The following is a 22,769-nucleotide window of genomic DNA, read 5'->3' on the forward strand; positions in this document are numbered from 1 at the left end:
AAAACACGTTTCCATTAAACCTCCGAGACACTAGCTCCAGACAATGGTGTTTTAAAAGAATTCAGAATCGTTAGAAAGAACTTTTCTGCCCTTGAGCCATCTTACCTACGGTTCACGACCGAGGTAGCTTCTTAGCCCTCTTACCTACGGTTCACGACCGAGGTAGCTTTTTAGCCATCTTACCTACGGTTCACGACCGAGGTAGCTTTTTAGCCATCTTACCTACGGTTCACGACCGAGGTAGCTTTTTAGCCATCTTACCTACGATTCACGACCGAGGTAGCTCTTTAGCCATCTTACCTACGGTTCACGACCGAGGTAGCTTTTTAGCCATCTTACCTACGGTTCACGACCGAGGTAGCTTTTTAGCCATCTTACCTACGGTTCACGACCGAGGTAGCTTTTTAGCCATCTTACCTACGGTTCACAACCGAGGTAGCTTTTTAGCCATTTTACCTACGGTTCACGACCGAGGTAGCTCTTTAGCTATCTTACCTACGGTTCACGACCGAGGTAGCTCTTTAGCCATCTTACCTACGGTTCACGACCGAGGTAGCTTTTTAGCCATTTTACCTACGGTTCACGACCGATGTAGCTTTTTAGCCATCTTACCTACGGTCCACGACCGAGGTTGCTTTGAGCCATTCTTACCCATAGTCAACGTACGCTAGATTCCGAGAAAAGAACATTCATCGATGGCCACTCCGAAGATGACGATGGAAGGAATCAGCGGACGACACCGGAACGCGCAGCGCAAAGGTCAGGTATGCTTCCTCCTACTCTTTACGTGTCTTTTACTTTTATATGTTTTACATTGCATGTGTTATGTTAGCAAAAAACGTTTTCGACACACACACATCACTGTCAAAATAGAAAAGTAGGGGCAACTGTAGACACCGAGTCGGAGGACCTGTGACGAAAACCTGAAAACAAGACGGTTGAAGCGATTGATTCCGGAAGTTTTGAAAAAATATATAAAGAATAATAAGCGAAGGAAAATCGGCGGCACGGGGCGTGCGCTCGGCGTCCGTCGGACGCACCGCGAGTGGCACGCTCTCGACGTCCGAGCAATGTCCGGGTCCGGTGGCACGGTGCGCGCTCTCATGGGCCGCTGAGCTCACGCGCCCGGTAGCGCGAAGCGCGCGTTCGGCAGCCGCGACGTGTGAGCGTCCGACGGCGCGGAACGCGCGCTCGGCGGCCGCGGGGTGCGCACGCCCGACGGCGCGAGGCACGCTCCGAGGGTCGTCGGGCGGGCGCCCAACCACGTCGGGCGAACGCCCAACGACCGTTGGGCGAACGCCCGACGAAGGTTGGGCGCGGGCGCCCAACCTTGCGTTGGGCGATCGCCCTACAAATGTTGGGCGGCCGCCCAACAAGGTTGGGCGGTAGCCCAACACAAGGTTGGGCGGCCGCCCAACCCCAATGGGCGACGCCCAATTTCCTTTGGACGTCGCCCATTGGTCCGGGGACCCGTTTGCCTATAAAAGGCACGGATCCCTATGCATTTTGGAGGGAGGAGGATTTTTGGAGAGAGCTTTCTCACTCTAAACATTTTTAGAGAGAGAGAGTGAATTTTTTTGAGAAAAATATTTTTTTTCTCAAAAATTCCAAATTTCCTAAAGTTCAATTTTTACTAAAAAAATATAAAAAAACGGAAGATCGTGGTTCGTGGAATCAATCGGCTTCGACTATCAGATACCGAATTTAAGATATTATCCGAGGACTAGACTCTCTTTATTTTATTTTATTTATCTTCTTCTTCTATTTATTTTTATGTTATAGTTTTTATTTATTTAGTTATTCACTTATTTTGTCACGTTTTATTTAATTAGCGTATTTATTTAATTTTCGTTTCGTGTTGAATAAAATTCGATTTTGTGTTAAAATAAAAAACCTCGTTTTGATATCCCAATACGAACCGTGATCCGATAAAAAGGTAGTTCGGGTATCGAAAACGTTGTAATTATAAGTTTTTAATTTAAAAGAAATTTCTAAATAATGTTTTGAAATAAAAAATGTCGTTTAGAAACTTCCGTTTTCGACTATGATCCATCTTTGGTAGTTCGGAAATCCAAAACGATTGAATTAGATTTAATTTAAAGCTTTTGAATAAATCTGGAAACATTTAGGAGTGCTGCTGTAATTTACCTATTCTGTCACTAAATGCTGTTTACAGACGGATTTTCCGTCGGTAAATCTGCCAAAACGTAAAAAATGCCATTTCAGTCCCTTTTTCCTAACTTTTAAGCTTTTAATCTTTAATATATATATGTATAATTATGTAATATATGTTTTTCAAATTATTCTGGACCTTTAGCATATATAATTATTTGATAATATTTGTATACCATTTTTTATACTATTTTCTAAATATAAGTATAATTATGTATATGTATTTCCTTTTTATTAATTTAGGCTATGTTTTAAATGATAGTTATTTGATATTTTGAGAAATAATCGATAGATATTAGTATATGTTATTTTTTGGTATTTAAAACTATATTAGTTATGTATATATATATATAGTGTTGGGATATTTGGGTTATTTTGTTGATTATTGAATGAAATTATTTTTGGGTAAATGTTATTTTCTTATTCATAAGATTTACTTATTATTTTCACATTTTTTTTTGTATAAATGTATTGTACCTATTATTTTCATATACATATAGTTTCTTTTGTGTTAACTCTTATTTTCATATCTTCTTTTTTGATTTAAATGTATATATATATATATGTCTAAATTATTTTCTTTATTCTTTTGGCCCATTCATGGGTCCATGTGTCAAATGGGCTTTATTTGGGAGTGAATTTTGGTTCAAATATGTTTATTATTGTAATTATAATAAGTAGAGAATCCATTAAGGAAAGAGGGGGAAAATAAATCACAAAAAGAGAGCTTTCAATATAATTATTTAAACTAAAGTTTTTTTAGAAATTCTTAATGTAAATAAATAGAGTTTTCTTGACATTTCAAATCATTTCTCAAAACACCACGTCTTAAAACCTTAGTCCGTTCCAACGGCGGATTAAGCGCACATTATAATTAAAATCGTTTTCTTTGTGAATAATAGAGTTTTGAATCGTTTTCTTAAATGATTTGTACAAAATAAAATTGACTTGTATGTTTAACCACGTTTTCTTATCAAAGGTTTTTTATCTCAATGTTTTCAAACACTCGAGTCGTTCCAACGGCGATTCGGGTAAACTTCATCAAACGGGGTTTTAAAACGCACTTAAATCGTTCCAACGGCGATTAAGGTGCGAACCATGTAAATAAACTCGTTTTGGGGGAACAAGTTAGTGTAGAATAAACACACGGCATGACTTTTAAATACGGTTGTAAATAAATCACTTCTTTCTCCCCCATCTCTGTGTATGTATAACATAAATGAGTGATTCTTTACTAATGTGGCTTTTCAATAATATATGCTCAAAACGGTTTCAAAAAAAGAGAAAGAAAAGGGTTTCAAATGAATTTTAAACTTAAAGAAGAATACGATTAGTCCGTTATCGCCTAACATGCTGAGTAGGAGGCCGGTGGTTCATAACCGGGCGATGTCGGGGTGCCTAGTAGCCTTTCTCCGGAAAGGAGCTAGCCTTCTCGGCTCGTACCTAAGTTTCCCGAACCCACACCGGTCTCCCGCAAGGGATCGGTGTTCATTTTCCCATTCGTGGGTGGCGACTCTTCCATATCTCCGAGCTCCGGTCCTGCCGAGCAGCTTGATTCCACGATTGGTTGCTTTCGGCGCCAATCACCGCTTACGTCGCCATGAGGTTGTCCACCCCTCGGTCCGCCCGGGAGATTAGGCCGCGGCACCTCGTCTAACAGCAATCAAACAAGAGGACTCCTGATCCATAGCTAACAAAGCCTGCAAAATAGCATCAGTTAGATATTCAAATTGGAATATTTCCATATTGATGTTGGAAATATTCCAACACTCCTGGGCAAAGATGCAACCAACAAAGATATGGCAATCATGATCCACATCCACATGATAAAAAGGGCAATGAATAGGGACCGGCAACCCCTTAACTGCTAATCTGTACCTAGTAGGCAGGCAGCCCGCAGCTCACTTCCAAACAAACATTTTGATTTTTCCAGGGATATTCAATTTCCCTAACTTCTCCTAGCCCAGATTACCATTCCCCTCAACACCTTCCCCATTCAACACATGATAACCAGATTTGCAAGTATAGATCCCGTCTTTTGTGTAGTGCCACCTCCAACCATCCTCTACATCCCTAAAGGGGATCAACAAGTTACACACCTCCCTAGCATCCTCCTCCACCAAAAGATGCTCAATCTTCCCTCTATCCCACAACTTCCTCCCCGGAATGAAAAGTTCTTCAACTTTAATCTCCCTTTGCCCCATCCTAAGTCATTCCTGAACCATAAATGGTGTCCAAGTGTTCAACCAGGGATCTTTCCAAACCGAAATAAACTTCACATTCCCAATTCTCATCCTCAACCCCAACTTCAGTACTCTAATGGCCCGCCACACACTCCCCCAAACAAAACTAAGATTATTGCCTAATTTGGAAGAAAGGAAAGAAACTTTTGGAAAATATTTGGCTTTAAAAGCTTTCCCACCAAAGAATGCAGCGCAACCACTAACTTCCAACCATGTTTACCAAGTAAAGCAAGATTAATTAATTAATCAATTGATTAATTAGATTGCATAGGATAAATTATTAATTGAAACATAATGCAATTTAATTCTTTAGAGCCTTAATAATAATTGTGGAATAATTGAATTAGACCTAATTAATCCTAATTGAATTAAATATAATATGTAGGGTTATATTTATGATTAGGAATCAAGAATGGGCTAATTGAAAATTAACCACTTAACCTAAACCTAATTGGAAGAGGTATTAAGGCCTAGGTGAAAACAATTAATTTCTAAGCCTCAATCACTGAGAAAGTTCGACCCCCTATTGTTCTTGGTGTTCTTCGAGTTCTTCGTGTTCCATATCGATTTCGGCTAGCACCGGTCGGTGCACGAGACCATGGGAGATTCACTCGCCTTCGCCTTGTAGATTTCTTCAACCGTCTCTAGAAGAGACTAAACCCGTGAATTCCTATGTTCGTCTTTAAAATTATTTTAAGGTTCAATCTGTGGTAGTCTAACCCGATTCTTAACTGGATTATAGAAAATTTTAACGATAGATTTCCACTGCGCTTCGTTGATTTTCGATTATTAATCCCTAATAGTGGTATCAGAGCATAGGCTCGTTAGACTGTATGTTTTGGCCTCTGATTAAAAGGTTTAAAACTTAGATTAATCATATATATGTTTGTGTTTGATGTATTGATTTTCTGTTTTGAGAAGATTTATTAAAACAAAGTATATATGATTTTGGTTTAAATTTAAATCATCGAGGCTGATTTGATTTTATATCGAGGTCGGGGCTGATGTTTAAATTCGTGTTCTTCGTATGTATCACGAGATTATTAAAAAATAATTAAAATAATAGGGGTTGTTCAAAACATACCCTACTATAGCTGCGAGGCGACCGCCCCTGTGGGTGGTGGCTGCTGCTGCTGGGCGGCTGTCCACGATGGACAGTCATAGAGTCACGAGTTGTGGGCCTAGGGTTGGTGAATTTTGGGCTAGGTATTAGGTTTTAATTGATTTTAAAAGGTTTTAATTACCTAGAGTCAAATTTGCACCATATTAAAATGTTTATGGACTGAAAATGTTTAAATAAAGGGTAATTAATTTATTAGTCCCTATATTTTGACAAAACACACTGTTTAGTCCCTATATTTTTAAAAACACATGGTAAGGTCCTTAACCTTTTTCTTAGTGAACTGTTTAGTCCTTCCGTTTGTTTGTTAGTTTTTTTTACCGTTTATGACTTCGGAAATGACTAAATTACCCTTTATTATTTACCTTCAAACTTTAGAAGAGGAAATCCAATTTAGAAGACGACGCTATTTGTATGGAGAACAAGAAAAAGAACATACCCAATGCTTACGAATTTGAACAATTAAGAAGAAAATCAAGAAGAAGAACACTCAAAGTTGATTTCAGATGCATTAGAGTTTAAAGGAAAGGAAAATAAAGGAAAAGAAGAACGCAAATCCAAATTGACTAACAAAATCTTCATGAGAGACTAACGGCAGGGACTAAACAGTTCACCGAAAAAAACGTTAGGGACTAAACAGTTCATCGAGAAAAATGTTGGGGACTTTATCATGTGTTTTTGAAAATACAGGGACTAAACAGTGTGTTTTGTCAAAATATAGGGACTAATAAATTAATTACCCTTAAATAAATGATTAATATTGCAACACCCTTAGCTTCATATGCCAATCCTATTTTGGGTTCCGTCTAACCACCAAGCCACACAAATACATCCAGTTCTCTGAATCACGAGCCTAACACATTTGGACCAAAGCTCTAAAGAACTTTAGCTAATAAAAGGTGGGGATTTGATAACAAGCGATTAACTGAAGTGCATATCTGAACCAACGAACGTGCCTCGACTAGAGCATAATCGCTATTGACTTGTGGATCAACGGGAAAGAGCCTACAAACCACAAGATGTTAATCCCTATAATTACACCTATAATTATAAGATGACGGTTTTGTCTGCAAATCCCCTTATGCCCACTATAGGATATTATATAATGTCATCTCCACACATGTCCTGAGTCACTATTAGCGCGCAAAAACTGATAAACTGTCAAAATTACCCCTACACCTTTTAAATAAAAGGTAAATCACCACAATATCTTAGATTGCTACTATCCATCGTCTTCTTCCTCTAAAATTCTACAAAGAGCCCCTCTTTTTTAATTATTTTCCTCTCTCACTACAAGAAATTATCTTTTCCAATCACCACTCCTTATATTTTATCACATCAATAGATTATCATCTTGAGCCAACATAAGAAACATATAATTTTTTTTCTAATTTTTATTCTAATTTTTATTCAAATACCCCCAGTACACCCTTGTGGTGGGACCCCTCCCCGGACCCTCGCTCAGCGGGGACGCGTAGTGCGACCGGGCCGCCTTTTTTTTTTTTTTATTCAAATAATAGTTTTCATGTAGATAGTATATTTTCATTAAAAAATAATCCATTTTAACTTACTATAAATTATTTCTTTCAGAGTTCTTGATTAATGTTAATTTAGCAGAAAAAATAAAAAAAAACTCCTTATTTTTCATAGTAAGTTAGAGATTAATATGAATGAAAAAAATAGTAATAGATTATGTCAACCTGAATGAGCCTGAAAAATAGTAAAAGATTTGGAATAAAAAAGAAGCCCTGGTTCTCAGCCTAGAAATACTTCAACATAATACATATGACATATGACATGTGGTAAGTAAAGATTGGTTAGAGAGAAGTATAAATATTCATGAAAGCATGAGGTTTTTTCATCAATATAGCAAACAAAAAAAGAACTAATTACAATTGTTTTTGAATTAAAAAAAGTAAAGAAGATGAACAATTCTCAAGATGCTAGCTACCAGGCTGGACAAGCCAAGGGCCAAGCTCAGGTTTTTATTTATTTATTATTATTTTAACATTTCTCATTTTATTTTTTCAATAGAAATGTTATAATAATTATATATAAATATATTTATGATTTTATAGGAGAAATCAGGGCAGCTTATGGATAAGGCTGGCAATGCAGCTCAGTCTGCCAAGGAATCATGCCAAGAGGTTCTTTTTTTTCTTTTTCTTTCTAAAAATAAAATAGCATTTAATTAAATACTTGATTTTTATAGTTATTTTTATGTTTTTAACTCATTAATTAAAATTAAAATGCAGGCTGGGCAGCAAATTAAGGAAAAAGCACAGAGTGCTACTGAAACTGTAAAGGACAAAGTTGGAATTAACAATTGATTGAAGATATTATATTTTCCCTTTTCTTGTTATTATTTTTTGTTTATTTATTTTCTTGAAATTAATAAAATGGATTAATTTTTTCTTATTGTTTCTTTATAATTTCTTAATCCCAGTTTTGATTTTTTTTTTATATCAGAACTACTTGCCTTGCTTATTTCCGCATACAATTATCTATTATAAATAAGTTTAAGGTCTTGATTTGGGGTGTAACCGAGCCGAACCCTAAGTAGGCTCGGTATTGAGTCGTTAATATCTCGAGTCGAGCCTTCTCGAATCGAGCTTTGACGAGCTTTGACCGAATCTGACCGAGCTTTGACCGAGCTGAGGTTTTATCGAGCTTCTAACAAGGTTTAACGAATTTCATTATACATGTATAGAATAAGTAATGTAAAAAACAGAAAAACCTTATAACATACTCTATATGAGTTTAAAATATTTATAAAGAAAAACAATCATGTTTGTGTCATTTTTTTATGGGTTAAATCTTATTTGAGTTGTGAATTGGGATGAAAACTAATAATAACCAATGAAATATATATAGTAATTAAAAATAATTGAGCTTGCTCGCGAGCTTTCGAACCAAACTTAAGGAAATTCAGACTCAGCTTGTTAGTGCTCGAGCCGATCCCTAACTCGAGTCGAGTCCTATCGAGCCGAGCTTTGATCGAGCTTTCACCGAGCCGAGCTCGAATAGTTTGCGAACTACCAAGGCTCGTTTGCGCCCCTTGTCTTGATTCTATGTGATTGAATAGAAAAGCGATTCAGAGAAACTACTCAGAATGTTCAAATCTCTAAATATTAGAAACAGTAAAATTCACCGGTCATAAACAGTTTTGTTGACCTACTCTAATGACATGTTAAGGGTTAATCCTGCACCATCCATTTTCTAAATGGATTAACACGAAAGGATCTATTTTTGAAATAAATTGATACAAGTTGATTCGTTTAACCTGATTAACTAAAGTCAACTGCTAAATACCGCTCCCAAATTACTTATCACCACCTCTTTTGGACTTTTTTGCCCTTCTCATAATTTTGATCAAAAACTGAAAATTCTCTCTCCAAAATCATAAACCCAAACAATAATAATTGAAATTATGAAAATAATTGATGTGTGACAATCCGAACCCCGAAAATGGATGATTACGAGTCGGAAACATTAAGATTTACATGTTTTTTTTATCAAAGAACTCATGAAAATAATTGAATACTTCGGTAGAATATAGTCCTACCAATCCTGATGATTTTATGATTTAAGTTCAGGTATGTCTATTAATGATTCGGGAGAGATGTTTTTTTCCTTTGTTATATCCTTAATAGAGTACCTAAGAACTAGACAAAACACCTTATGAGTTGTGGAAAAGCTTTGTGCCTAATTTATGTTTTTTAAAGGTTTGAGGTTTTCTTGCTAAGGTTTCCTTATCGATGCTTAAAAGATCCAATATAGGATCTAAAACCTTTGATTGTCCTTTTATTAGTTATGTTCAAAATAGTCCTACTTATCATTCTATATCTTTGAGTGATTATTCTATTTGTGAATATGGAGATTCTGATTTTTTTTTTAAGAATATCTTCATTTGAAGAACGATCTTGTGTCTAATGATTTTGTGACATATTTTACTTCTTATGTTCTTATTTTTACCAACTACTTTTGGTTTTATTATGAATGAAAATGAGATTAGAAGTGAAATGAACTTTTGAGAAGTAAAAAAAGTAGAGAATAACTAGTAGTTTTTTAGATGATTTCATCATTGTCTTTATATTAGAAATCTCGATAGAATAAATGTTGAAATAATGTCATCTATCTTATAGAAGAAGATCCAAAAACATATGAAGAAACATTAACCTCTATCAATGACAATTTTTGGAAAGAGGCAACAAAAAGTGAACTTGATTCCATTATGCAAAATCATAATTGGGACTTAATAAACCTATCAAAAGGGACTAAATCTATAAAATGTAAATGGATCTTTAAAATAAATAGAATGCATGTTGGATCCCTTGAGAAGTTTAAATTTGGACTGGTTGCAGTATGTTATAGTAAAAATAAAGGAATTTGATTATTTTGATACTTATTCTCATGTTACTAAAATCTCTAGTATTAGAACTTTGATTGCTATTTGCAGCTATACGTAGTCTTGTATAGATCAAATGGATGTAAAAACTTCTTTTCTAAATGGTGATTGAGAAGAAGAGCCTTATGTTCTACAACACGAATGACGTGTTGCTCTTGGTCAAGAGAAAAAAGTATGCAAACTGAAAAAAGAGTCTATATATGACTTTAAACAAGCTTCCAAACAACAATATGAAAACATTATCAGAACTCTAGTATCTAAAGGTTGTAAATGGTTCTCATACTTGTGTTTATTGCAAATCCTTTGGATCCAATTATGTCATTATATTCTTATATGTGGATGACATGTTAATCTCGGGCACTAATATGGATATGATCAATAAGACCAAAAAAAATATCTTCTAATTTTAACATGAAAAATATGGGGAAAGCACATGTAATCCTTCACATAAAGATTAAAAGAACTAAAATGGGCCTTGCTTTAGTGTTATCACATTGTTTTAAAAAAATTCAATATATTTCATATGGTGCCTCCTAGAACACCTTATGATTATAACATATCACTTAAGAAATAAGTAATATAGTGTTTTACAAGAAGAATATGCTAAGATCATAAGAAGGCTTATGTTTTCAATGAACCATACTAGACTAGACATTGCATCTATAGTTAGTAGATTGAGTAGATGTAGTCATAATTCTAATAGTTAACATTATATTACATTTCATCGTTTACTTAAATATTTGAAAGGTATTATGATTTTGAGTTTGCACTTTAATCAATTTTCTATTATTTTAGAAGGTTTTTATGATGCAAATTGGGTATTTGAAAATGATGAATTGGGTCCTACTAGTGGCTCTGTCTTTCCCTTGGGTGGTGGAGCCATTTCGTGTCAATCGTCCCCAAAAAATGCATTGCACGTTCAACCATTGAATCTGAATTTATAGCTCTTGAATTTGCAAGTCAAGAAGCAGAATGGTTGAGAAGTTTGTTAGAAAAAAAAAACTCCATTATGGGGGAGGTGTTTTGTACCTGTTTCACTATATTATCACTCACCAATAGTCATATAAACTACTAAAAATAGTGTCTATAATGGAAAGAGAAGACACATACACATTAGACGTAATGCAACAAACAAAATCTTAAGGAATGGAGTAATTCGCTTAGAATATATGAGGTTTGAGCAGAATTTATGAGAACTTCTTACAAAAGGATTACCAAGAAGAGTTGTTCTTGAAACATCGAATGGGAGTGGGGATAAATCCCACAGATCAAGATAATGTGGTGGATGCCTTTACCGGTCATATAAAGTCATATTTATCTTTTTTTTTTGCACTATATTTCCATTCCTAAGATGTAAGAAATTACATGGTGTACCTATAACCCATTGTGTGGTGACTCATTATAATGAACTTGGTGCATTGTATGATGAGTTGTGAAAAATTCTAAATGATTTTGTTTTGAAATCACCTATGCAAGTGTGAAAGTATGTCGCTTTTTGTGAAAGACTTGGGATATTTTTCTAGAGCACTTATAAGACACAAGTTGTGTGCATGGCTGATGGGCGTAAGTTGTCTAGTGGTAAATATATGTGCATGTGTACTACTAGACGTTACTACTTAGGGGCAAGTGTACCTTGTCGTATCAAGTAATAATCTGGTTAAGACTGTGTATTGAATCTGCGGGATTTATAACCACAAGTATTAAACTACTCAGTTCTATTTGTTATCTAAGCGGTGAATACTTTAGGTTGGTTTGGGTGACGATTACGAACTATTCCTAAACTACGGTGAGACAGATTTATATAACCGAAACTCTAAAGAAGTGATACGGGTGGTGATAAGTTATAAATATAATAAACAAAGACTCTAAATATATACGATTGATTATTTACTCTTGCAAAGACGACTACGTGTAGACCGACCGACCCGTGAAGTGCTTAGACTACGTGATTCCTCCTAAAGGCGTGTCTAATACTGGGGATCAGAAACTGGGACCCGTAAGTTCCGTGGCTTGTCAATTCCTACGGTTTCCGGTGCGTCACTTCTGGTAGGGCAGCACCTATATGGTTCCCTAAAGATAACCCGAAAGGGCGTCGGTAATCGTCACTACACCATAGAATGCATATTGCAACGATGCTGATTCGTTATGTTAGGCACCCCTAATTGTTGCATTTTGGCAAAAAATGGACTAAGGCAACGATTTTGGTCAATATATTTTCGTTGGTTAATTCACGGTTGCCTTTTTTCTCAAAGGCAACGAAAACGCTCTCGAAAGCAACAACGAATATAACGTTGCATTTGTTTTCCTCAAGTGCAACGGTCGAATGACACAATTAAAAGGCAACGAAAAATGAATCCAAAAGCAACGAATTTACATTTATTAATTGCTGCCTTTAATAAGATTAGGCAACATTATTTCAAACACAGGCAACATTTTAATCCAATAGCAACACTAGTTGGGTTCAAAAGCAATGGTATTTTATAATAAGGGCAACGACTTTTTAACCATTAAAAACACTTCTGTTATACAAATGCAACGACTTTATATTTTTCTAAATCAAGGTTTTTGGTTAACTAAAGCAACACAGTTTTATAGCAAAGGCAACAAATTTAAATTTTAGCAACAATTTTACTCTACAATTTTTCTCTTATAAATGTAACAATATTTAGAACAGAAAGCAACGATATTTATAACATAAAGGCAACGCCTATTTAAATAAACATCCTCAAGCAACAACATCCAAAAGTACCTAAATATCAACATCCAAAAGTACGTACACAAGCATAAATAAATCAATCATCGCGTTCATTTGAACGAACAATAGGAAGAACACCATCCAAATTTAGACTGAGTGATGAGCTAATAGCTCATTCTTCGCTTCGTCTCGAATTTTAATTTTGAATTGCTCTATTGCATCTTCAGACATGGGGCTCTTACTCGTAGCAGCTGAAGATTCGACGCTCCTATAACCTTCTGTTTTCTTCATGGGACCCATCCTACCAACTAGCTATTCATGACCATGAGATAATGAGCCTCCGAGTACTTCATCAGTCTGCTCAATGTCTTCCCATCAGATGACAACTCTTCAATCCTTGACTGTAGAATGAAAACATGAAATCAAATAGAAGACAACCAACAAATATTATGGGCACAAGAAAACAACCGACAATAATATCAAACAAGATATAAAATAAAGTGCAGACAGTTAAACAAAAAAAATCCGATTTAAATAAAGCGCAGACAGTTAAACGAAAATGAATGCATACAATTAATATAGAGTGCTGGCAGAAATGAATGCCTAAGAAGTATGTTTAAATCATCTCATCACAAAAAATTCTGATTTAAATAAAGTGCAGACAGTTAAACAAAAAAAATTATGATTTAAATAAAGGCAGACAGTTAAACAAAAATGAATGCACACAATTAAAATAGAGTGCAGGCAGAAATGATGCCTAAGAAGTATATTTAGATCATCTCATCACACACAAATCTGATTTAAATAAAGTGTAAACAATTAAACAAAAAAATTCCGATTACATAAAGTGTAGACAGTTAAACAAAAATGGATGCAAACAGTTAAACATTTCTGCCAAGTCGTTTTCTCATAACATAATGTACAATGCTCAAATGTCCTGAAATTAAAGTATAGTTGCCAAATTGTGTAAAGTATAGAGGTCAAATTGTTAAGTCATTTTAAGATCATTTTTTTACAAGACACCTTAAGGCTAATAGTCACTCAACTTTGTTTATTGTTGCACTATAGTCACACTAAATTTCTGTGGTCGTTTCTCGCTTTCTACTTAACCCTATCTCCATTCCATAGTTAATAAAACACACCTAACAATTCAAAATCCAACACTTACCTTTGCTTATGATTAACATGATTCTCTTATCCTTTTTCATTCTCCGAAAAAGTAAAACTATAATAAATTTCCAGTCTTAAAAAACTTAATTTCCTGGTCAAGTAAATGTATATTCCCATTGAACAACAATGTTTAAGCTAATTTAAAAAGAGAGAAATGCCTCTAATTAATCACTTTTAAGTTAGATATTTTAATTGATAGAGAGGCCATTTAACTGGTTTGATCTCTTTATCTAAACCAGGAATGCAGAATACAGCCAAACTAATCCTATCCTTTCCTGAATTTGTCACCACCCTGTGTACTAGGCTCTTGAATATTCCATTTCTCATTATCTACATATTATTAACTATATATTAAACCATTTCAAAACATAAGTAAAAATAATAAGCCATTATAAATTAATAGGATAAGATGTAAAAATACCACTAACGTTTACAGACAGAGCAATTTTACTCTTAATGTCTAAAATGGTGCAATTTTACACTTAACGGTGGCAGCCAAAAGCAATTTTACCATTAACATTGGCAAGTTGAGTCAAATTCAAACATTATTATAAAACACGGATATTTTATTCCTTATTTTGTACCAATTGCACTTAAGCTAATTCTATATTTTTTGTGATTTAATAATATAATTGGAGATTAATATTTTTAAATTCGGTGAAATATTTGAATTTTTTTTATTCAACTCGTACAAAGTACAGTATATTTTTTAATTTAAAAAAATAAATAAAATCACAGTGAAGTGTAGATGACAAGATTTGTGACCGAGGAAAAAACTTGATGAATAATTTCTTCAATTAACCCAACTTGTCAATGTTAAGGGTAAAATTAGGGTATTTTTGCACCTTATCCCTAAATTAATTGATAAAGTAGTTGTTTGGATTTTCAACTATTGTGGAATTACCTCAAATTGATCACTAGCATTGATAAAAAAAAAAAGTGCTTATGGAATGATAGGAACCTTGAACCAGTGATTGCCTTTAAAAAACTGAAGACCTTCAACTTGTTTGTCTTGCAAGAGAATGGTAATTGCTGATGCATCTACATGTGGTTTCACCCTGAGAATTCGATTGGGCATCGAACATGGAGGATAATAGTAGTTAAATCTTGCGGTCATCAATGCTCCTTGTACTTCTCCATACTACTCCAAAAGGCAATTTTCCTCTAAATTTAATGAACTTTCCATGGCTTTCAAAACTATTTCATTTCTTTGCTGGGCCTTCACAAAATATTCTTCCAATGTTTCCCTGCAACAAACTTTTTATAATTAATGATCCATTTTTAGACTCATATATATGACCATAAAATGTCAATTTGATACAAGACTCAATTTGACTCAAATGTATTCTACAAGTCAAGTTTAAGGAGCAAATTGACCTTCATCCTAATGAATTAATACTCAACATTCATTTTAAACACTAAACTAAGAGAATGTTTGGTCTAACAGTTCGAATTTATTATTTGTTATTTCTGTTAACTATATACTTTCTGCTTGTTAATTATAATAAATGTATGAACAATAATGGTTCAAAAATGGAACTTTGTTGAAAAAAAAACATGTTAGCAACGGCGTCGGCTCGACTAGGTGAAACATTTGCACCGAGGAATAAGAACTTCGTGGCAAAACATTTCAATGCTAGTTAATCTATACCAAAATGGAAGAACACTGAACTGGGAAGTTTATTGAACAGAACATGTGATTGAAAGGGGATGAGGCAATATCTTTCCTTTCAAAAGTCAAAAAAGGACATTCGACCGGAATTGTTCCACAGAGATCATTATCAGATACACCACTGCAATCATATAACACGGAACTGAACCAAAAATGGAAACTGAAAAAGTAGAAAATCAAACAAATAGTAACAAGTTTTCCCTTCTTATCTCCTGTTTTAGAAAGGATCCTATAAACAGGATAGCAGTCTCCTATATTGAAGTAAAACGTACCACTCTGGAATCCTAAGATCCACGTCACTCATTTGGTCTGGGTAAAAAGGTTCAGTTCAGGCTCAAAAGCCGGACCAGATGATAATATTCAGTACATTGTCATATATGAATGAGACTCATTTCCTTTTCTCAGATTTTCATCCTTGTTCTGAAATGTACAACACATGATTACAAGAGACATGGACAAATACTTTGTCAAACTCATGATATCCCATTATCCTACTATCTTATGAACTTTCATAGGAAAATCGTCTAATTATCACACTACACATGTACTCTATCTAGAACTGTGTTGTTGAACAATGAATTGTATATTCTAGATACTGGTTTTGTTGAACATTCCTGTTAAAATTGATATCTCAAGTTTCCTTTACACTTTGCATAAAAAAAACTGTACAATGTAGGTGAAACCCATAGCTTCAGTTCAACACAAGCATCTTGTTGAACTTATTGGATATTATGAAGGTAGTCATCAACAATTACTTGTATATGACTATATCGCGAACGGAAACATAGGAAATTACCTCTATGGTAATCTAACTGCCCCTTTCCCTTTCCCTCACAGTCTATTTTCTTGAGGCGAAAAACGTTCTCATGTTTTACCTTGTTGTTAGATAGTGAAGGTTTACCTATTGGAAAGCTGGACATGAAGCAAAGGTTAACAATTACTTCAGTAGCTGCAAAAGGTATATATACACACTAGTTAATTAATGTTACTTCAAATTTTATTCCATACACTAAAATTTCAATTTCAGGCCTTGAGTATCATCACGGTATAGACCCTCCTATTCTGCACATGCATTTCAGAACAAGCAATGTTCTTTTGGGTGATAAGTTCCCAAAAGTCTCTGACCATGGAGTTCTTAATTTGGTAACGGAAGGAGATCATGCCAGTACGTCTTCAGCTGTTAATTTCTTGAATCTTCATGTAAAGGATACATATTTCACATACTGCCTAGCTTTTCAAAGTAACTAGATCCACAGTCTCTATCTGATCTATCTACTCTATTTTAGGTGGAAGCACCCTTTATGCTTCCTCTAATGACCGACTTTTGCTTCTACATTTACCAAACTTCTAGAATCATAGACAAAGGAATAATACAACTCATAAAGATATAGAATACATGTTCCCTGATACATGGCATCGCCTCAATGACAAGATCAAGAACATCAGAACACTGGATAACACGGAAGGCTCGATCAACAACATCAGAAAACATATTCAGATAGACAACGAATCCCTCCTGCAAGACTAAAGCCCATTACTAGGGAAAAACAAACTCCAAACTAGAGGAATCCAATATACTTGTCTGATAGATGGTAAGCCTCCCAACACGGGTGAAGAGTTGTTGCTCCCTCATCTATGTGTTTTCCCTTCTCAAGCCGAGTCATCCAATATAAAGCCTTCTTATGGTAGGGCCAAAGTTCACATTGAAGTGTGCTAGGAGGATTCATTTCCTAAATTATAACAAGTCTTAAGTAATTCCAAATTATGATTATCAGTTTCATAGGAAGAGCAAAAAAAATTCCCTAAAAGTAATGACCGAAGGAATAAGTCATTAGGGAATCTAAGAATGAAATTAGATGTATAGCGTAGATCTCAAATGGATGTGCAAAATATGCCCAGGTGAAAAATCTTATATGGAAAAAGAAGATTGAAACTGATAGCTGTTAACTATCAATTAAAACCCTACTGCTTAACATTAAAACATAGATCCTGAATTACCTGCATGAATCTCCAACATTTCCTCCACATTGATGGAACGATATAAGAGCTTGAAGTTTCAGTCCATGCTTTTGTACCGTCTGCACTAGATCAGCATAACCATCCAATTGAATTTTAACACTTGAGCACAACAGAAATCAACAATCATCTAAACTAAACAAATAAATGTACTCTTTGAAGAAAACATCAATAAATTTGAACTGATTCCCAATTAAAGTTTCTTGAATTCAAACATAAACTCCTAAGTCAAGTAAAAGAAATGCAATAGATAAACAGAGAGAAGGGGGAGATGAAGACCTGGAGACCAGCGAGCTAGGAGCAAGAAATTAGCTTATTTTGTCTCTGTCCTTGTTAATAGTGGATTTTTCTGTAAACAAGAAGAGCTTCATTCTCTAATTCGTTGAGCCTGATGAGAAACCTAGAAGTTGCTAATCGATTCAATAGGAAGAGGGCTATAGTGTGGAAACGCAGACAATGAGAGAAAGGGGAAAACGCAAGAGAAAGGGGTTACGACCGTGAGTGAAATTGAGATCGTGGAAAAGAGAAGGACCGGTGAGAGTGAAGGTAAGAAAAGGAGAAACAGCAGAACAGTGAGAAAGGGAAAATTACCAGTAGAATGAGAAAGGGAGAAAGAGCGGACAGTGAAAAATGTTCACTGTGAGAAAGTGAGAGTGGATGAGTGGGAAATTCAGAAAGTAATAAGTGACAAGTGAATGGGTGGGAATTGAAAATTGTATCAAATTATTGGAGGGAAGTGAAAATTGTGTGCAAGTGAAAATTGGAGGGAAGTAAAAATTGAGAGTAAAAATTGATGGTGGGAAATTGAAATATTAATTTGTAGGATTTTTAATTAATTAGAACATACTATTTTTTTGGTAGGGAATTAGAACAAACTACTAATATACTAAAGACTAAATTCTTAATATATTAATTAATTAGTATATAATATATTATTTTTAGTTGTCTTTTTATTTTTTTTTATGACTACCTAAGAAAAAGTATTACACTATTTTTAATCAATAAATTTAATTATTTACAGACTATATATATAAAGTCCTTAATTAAAGTGTTGAAATTAAATTTATCAAATTAATTAGATATAGTGATTGTATTTGTATTAAATGCAACGCTGGAATAGAAATTTTATATGGTACACCATTGCTTTATCTAATAATTGAGTTAAATAAGGTAACGACATGTCGTAAATATCATATTACTGTTGCCTTAGTTCAAATTGAACAATTAAAAATAAATCAAAAGTAACAATTCATACGTAATCGTTGCATTTGACTTACATACATTTGAGAAAAAATTTTTGCAAGACAATGCAATGGTTTACGGCAACGATTTGAGAAAATTGGTTGCTATAGGCAATCTATGGTGTAGTGCGTGTCCCCCTACACAATAATCAATTACGAATATCAAAACAAGTAATTAATATCAACACGTATAGAGAAACGGAAATTGCAAATCATATATTATAAATATGGAACGCGTAAATGTGGAATACAACCAAGCCTAGTACATAGGAAGAGTACAAGCTAATTAGCAAGTAGAAAGAGAAGAATCGGCCCTTGGAACTAGCTAACCGGACTCAATGCCGTCTCTTAGGACTTGGAGGTGGAACTCTCGAGCTTCGTGGAAGAGGATGGAACGGAACTTCGACGGAGTGACGGAATAAATGATCAAGCTCTCAAGGTGGTAGAGTTTGGTTACATAAAATCTGAATGAAGAAATGAGTGCTAATCACTCTTATTTATACACATCAAGTTCGGTGGTAAAATCATAAATACATAAGTTACAAGTAAGAATTCACATTTGCAATGCAGGTTTCACATGCCACACCCCGCGTGGATAGGAGGACGCCTCGCGTGTCTGGCATTTTACCCATTCCGTTGATAATTTCTCTTACGCGTGGATTGAATTCAGAGGAGTTGACTCAACCACGCTCCACGTAGACTGGAGTACGCCCCGCATGGTTGAGCTCCTGGAATAAATGTCACTATTTCACACCTTGCACGCCCCGCGTGCTTTGCTCTACGCCCCGCGTGGTAGGTGTTGACTGTGTGGGAACATGCAGGTTGACTGCCGTGACTTAGTGGGAATTGCTCTACGCCCCGCATGTAGTATTCCACGCCCCACGTACCTGCTGGATTGTCAATTGTACATTCTTAACCCATACCTGCAAAATACGACTTCCGAGAACCGAATTAGCTTGATGTTTTATTTTTCTGAAATTAATCAAAAGTAAAGGAAATTCATTAAAGCATAAGTTTTATTTTATTTTGTTATTTCATTGAAAACACACTTATTTTTATAATTAAACTTAACTATTAGCTCAAAATTAATCCGTAAATCATGCTAAAAGATAGGGACAAAACGTCCCTATCAATGGCCATTAAGAGCACTATATTTATTTTCATCGTGGAACAACAACATTTTCATAAGGGTTTTCTACGTGTTGTAGGGGTCTCATTTTCAGTTATTGAAGTTCAAGATTAATTCAATTCTTTAACTAAAATTATTGCCTCATTTCACTACTTATCAATTAAATCTAAAATCATTGATACTTAAGTTTAAAAGAACCTTTTCTTGCCAAGAAAAATGTCCTATTATTTTGTTTTTAAAAACAACAACGCCATTTGTTGGGGATTGTTAGAAAAATGGCGTGTCTAAAGGCGGGTTGGTTTTATGTTTTACTCCTTATCCCACATTACTAGTTCGGGAGCTTTTTACTCAAGTTTATAATGAGTTGGTTTTTAACAAGAATTTGAATTGTGTATGGCATGGCGTCAGTAAATGAGCCATATGAGTATGCATGCGCAACACCTATTTTGTTCTGGAATCAACGCGGGCCAAAGGTTTTATGAAATTCTCAATGCTTTTCCTATTTAAACTATTCTTCATCTAAAATTAATAAGAGAGAATCATTGGTGTTTTTATTGTTATAATAGTTGAAACGTTTATATTTAAACTCATAGTTAAATGCTAAAAAAATTTGCAATTTTAATTTCAAAAAACGACTGTAATTAATTTCTTCTATGTTAATTTCTTTATTCAAACTCTAGATATACTTCTCTTTTTTCATTCATTTTACATAGAAAAAAATCTTCCCCTTCTGTACTGCTTTTTCACTACAACCATTTCCATTTTGTTTTTGGGTAAACTTATTGTTGTTCCAAAGCTCTTACTTTGAGTGTATACATTGCGATCTTATTGTGTTAACCTTGGGGAGAAATTCGACATTTAAGACTTCACCTCCGTCTGTTGAAAATTACTTTCAAGGTTGTGGTAATTCCACGACCTAATATCATTTTCCAATTTCATCACTGTTTGTTTTACTCTTTCATTCAGAGTGTTCTTCCCATAAACGCTCTAATACCAAAGTCAATAACCTTGTCAAAGTTATTAAGAAACAATCCAATTTAACACTTTTAAACTGAGCATTATTTTTTAAACTAAAACTCTAAAATTTTAAGAATGAATTCGCTTTTAAAAACCTTTGTTATTATGATTTTGAAGTTCATCGATGGGTTTGTTCAATTTTTTTATATTGAGTCAGATATTCATTGAGTAGATTTTGTGATGATCTTGCCAATCTAAATACTAACAAAGCACGTTATGTAACATTTTGTTCTTGATGAGGTGGCATCGAGGTGGAAGGCCTAAGCAAGGAGCATCCCTAAACGATGGTGATTAGACATGAATGAACTTAATCCCACATAATGAAGAGGGGGTGACTGAGTTATATTTGTAAAGTGTTTTTCCAATATACTTATAAATGTATTTTAAATCCACGAGGCTCAATGAATGAGACCTCGGCTAGAATGAACAATGTGTATATGGTATTTAAACATGTTGTTACACATTATTTTTAGACTATTAAGATGATTAATGTCTTAGGATAATGTTTCCATAAAATAACAAAGATGTAAAGGAATATAGGATATTTTTAGCAAATTGAAACCGAGACCATGCCAGGGGTTTGGTGAAAATATTTGCCGATTAATCAACTGTGGAAATATATCACACAACAAGTGATTTTGATCGTAGTTTATCGCATGAAAAATAAAAGTCATCTCTAAATACTTTCTTTGATTCTGAAACATTGAATTAGCAATCAAATAAACAGGGCTAAGATTACCATACCAAAGGATCAGTGCGAGTTTCAAGGGAAACCCAATCTCACAAAGTAATATAGGGACCTAACTTAATTCAGAAACTACTGATGTAATTGAGTAATACTCAGCCTCTTTGAAAGAACGTGAAACTATGTTTGTTCTTAGACGACCAGAAAATGACATACCCACTTGTAGACTTCCTATCATCCTAACAATCTTTCCAATCTACGTCCAAGAAACATTTAACATGTAGTACCACAAACATAACACAAAATCCTCTTAACCTTACACAATTTCACCTCTGTAGGGCCATGCATTAAGTGTGACACTTTGTTAACTATAAAGCAATGTAGGGACATGTAATAATAAGGTATTGCAAAATACCAACCACTTGACGATAATTGGACAGGTCAGGCAAAGAATCCCCTTCTTTATGGTCAACTTCTCAACTCGATTTGTAGGACTCAAGACATACTTAAAACCCAACATATTCATACGTTCTAAAAAGGGCTTACATTATTTTAATTGATAACAATGAGAATATTGGGACACCACATTGCCTCTATATAAATATTTCTTCTAATAATATTTGTTTAGTAACTATACCATTCCTATTTACTATATATGTAGACTTATAATTAGTTAGAAATAAAAGGAATTCCTAACCTAATCAAAAAAGGCTTCCTAGTTTGCCTAACATTATTATTAAGGAAAGAAAACACTCTATATACCCCCTATTATATGAGAATTTTGGCTACCTTATAATTTGGTAGAGTGAGGATTTTACTAGACCCTAGCTAAAATAGCAGAGAATTTTTCTCCATTGTTCTTCATTCTTGGTTCGTGTGGATCACCATTGGAGGTGTTCTATACTTTCGTACTTTGACTGTTGATTAAAACATCTTATAAATCAAAGGTTATGCACTATAAGAGGTAAACATAAGCACACTTATTGTTTAAGATAGACTTTCTTATCAATTAACGGATATAACAGGATCCATGGGATTGGGAAAAGAAAATTTAAATTTTTTGACGTGCTTATATAGACTCTTTGCATGTTCTTTTCCCAACGTTTGTTGCACTTTAGTCTTACTAGATGACACTATAACTACTACAATCTTTTTCTCAAAGAAGCTACTAATTATCGACCTCCTAAATATTAGGCCAATA

General features: G+C 34.5%; 1 protein-coding gene and 1 long non-coding RNA gene across 2 annotated transcripts; one reads left to right on the forward strand and one right to left on the reverse strand.

Annotated features, from left to right (window-relative positions):
- The first annotated feature begins 7,395 nt into the window (after positions 1-7,395).
- On the forward strand, positions 7,396-7,885 carry LOC136211588 (stress-induced protein KIN2-like). The gene is made up of 3 exons (XM_066002726.1): positions 7,396-7,516; positions 7,614-7,682; positions 7,791-7,885. The coding sequence occupies exons 1-3, from the start codon at positions 7,460-7,462 to the stop codon at positions 7,863-7,865; spliced, it is 201 nt and encodes a 66-aa protein (XP_065858798.1). The 5' UTR covers positions 7,396-7,459; the 3' UTR covers positions 7,866-7,885.
- A 4,767-nt stretch (positions 7,886-12,652) lies between these two features.
- Positions 12,653-18,120, reverse strand: LOC136211604 (uncharacterized). The gene is made up of 4 exons (XR_010678806.1): positions 17,776-18,120; positions 17,479-17,558; positions 14,770-15,055; positions 12,653-13,039 (listed from the first exon to the last, which is right to left on the reverse strand). It is a non-coding gene; the product is annotated as an uncharacterized lncRNA (long non-coding RNA).
- Positions 18,121-22,769: the final 4,649 nt, after the last annotated feature.

The sequence above is a fragment of the Euphorbia lathyris genome, chromosome 1 (genome assembly GCF_963576675.1).
Source record: "Euphorbia lathyris chromosome 1, ddEupLath1.1, whole genome shotgun sequence".
Lineage (NCBI taxonomy): Eukaryota > Viridiplantae > Streptophyta > Magnoliopsida > Malpighiales > Euphorbiaceae > Euphorbia > Euphorbia lathyris.

Bases quoted from the DNA above. Each gene is read 5' to 3' on its own strand.
- LOC136211588 (XM_066002726.1), top strand. From the start codon at position 7,460: ATGAACAATTCTCAAGATGCTAGCTACCAGGCTGGACAAGCCAAGGGC. The intron at 7,517-7,613 runs GTTTTTATTTAT...ATGATTTTATAG, and splicing joins AAGCCAAGGGCCAAGCTCAG to GAGAAATCAGGGCAGCTTAT. The intron at 7,683-7,790 runs GTTCTTTTTTTT...ATTAAAATGCAG, and splicing joins CCAAGGAATCATGCCAAGAG to GCTGGGCAGCAAATTAAGGA.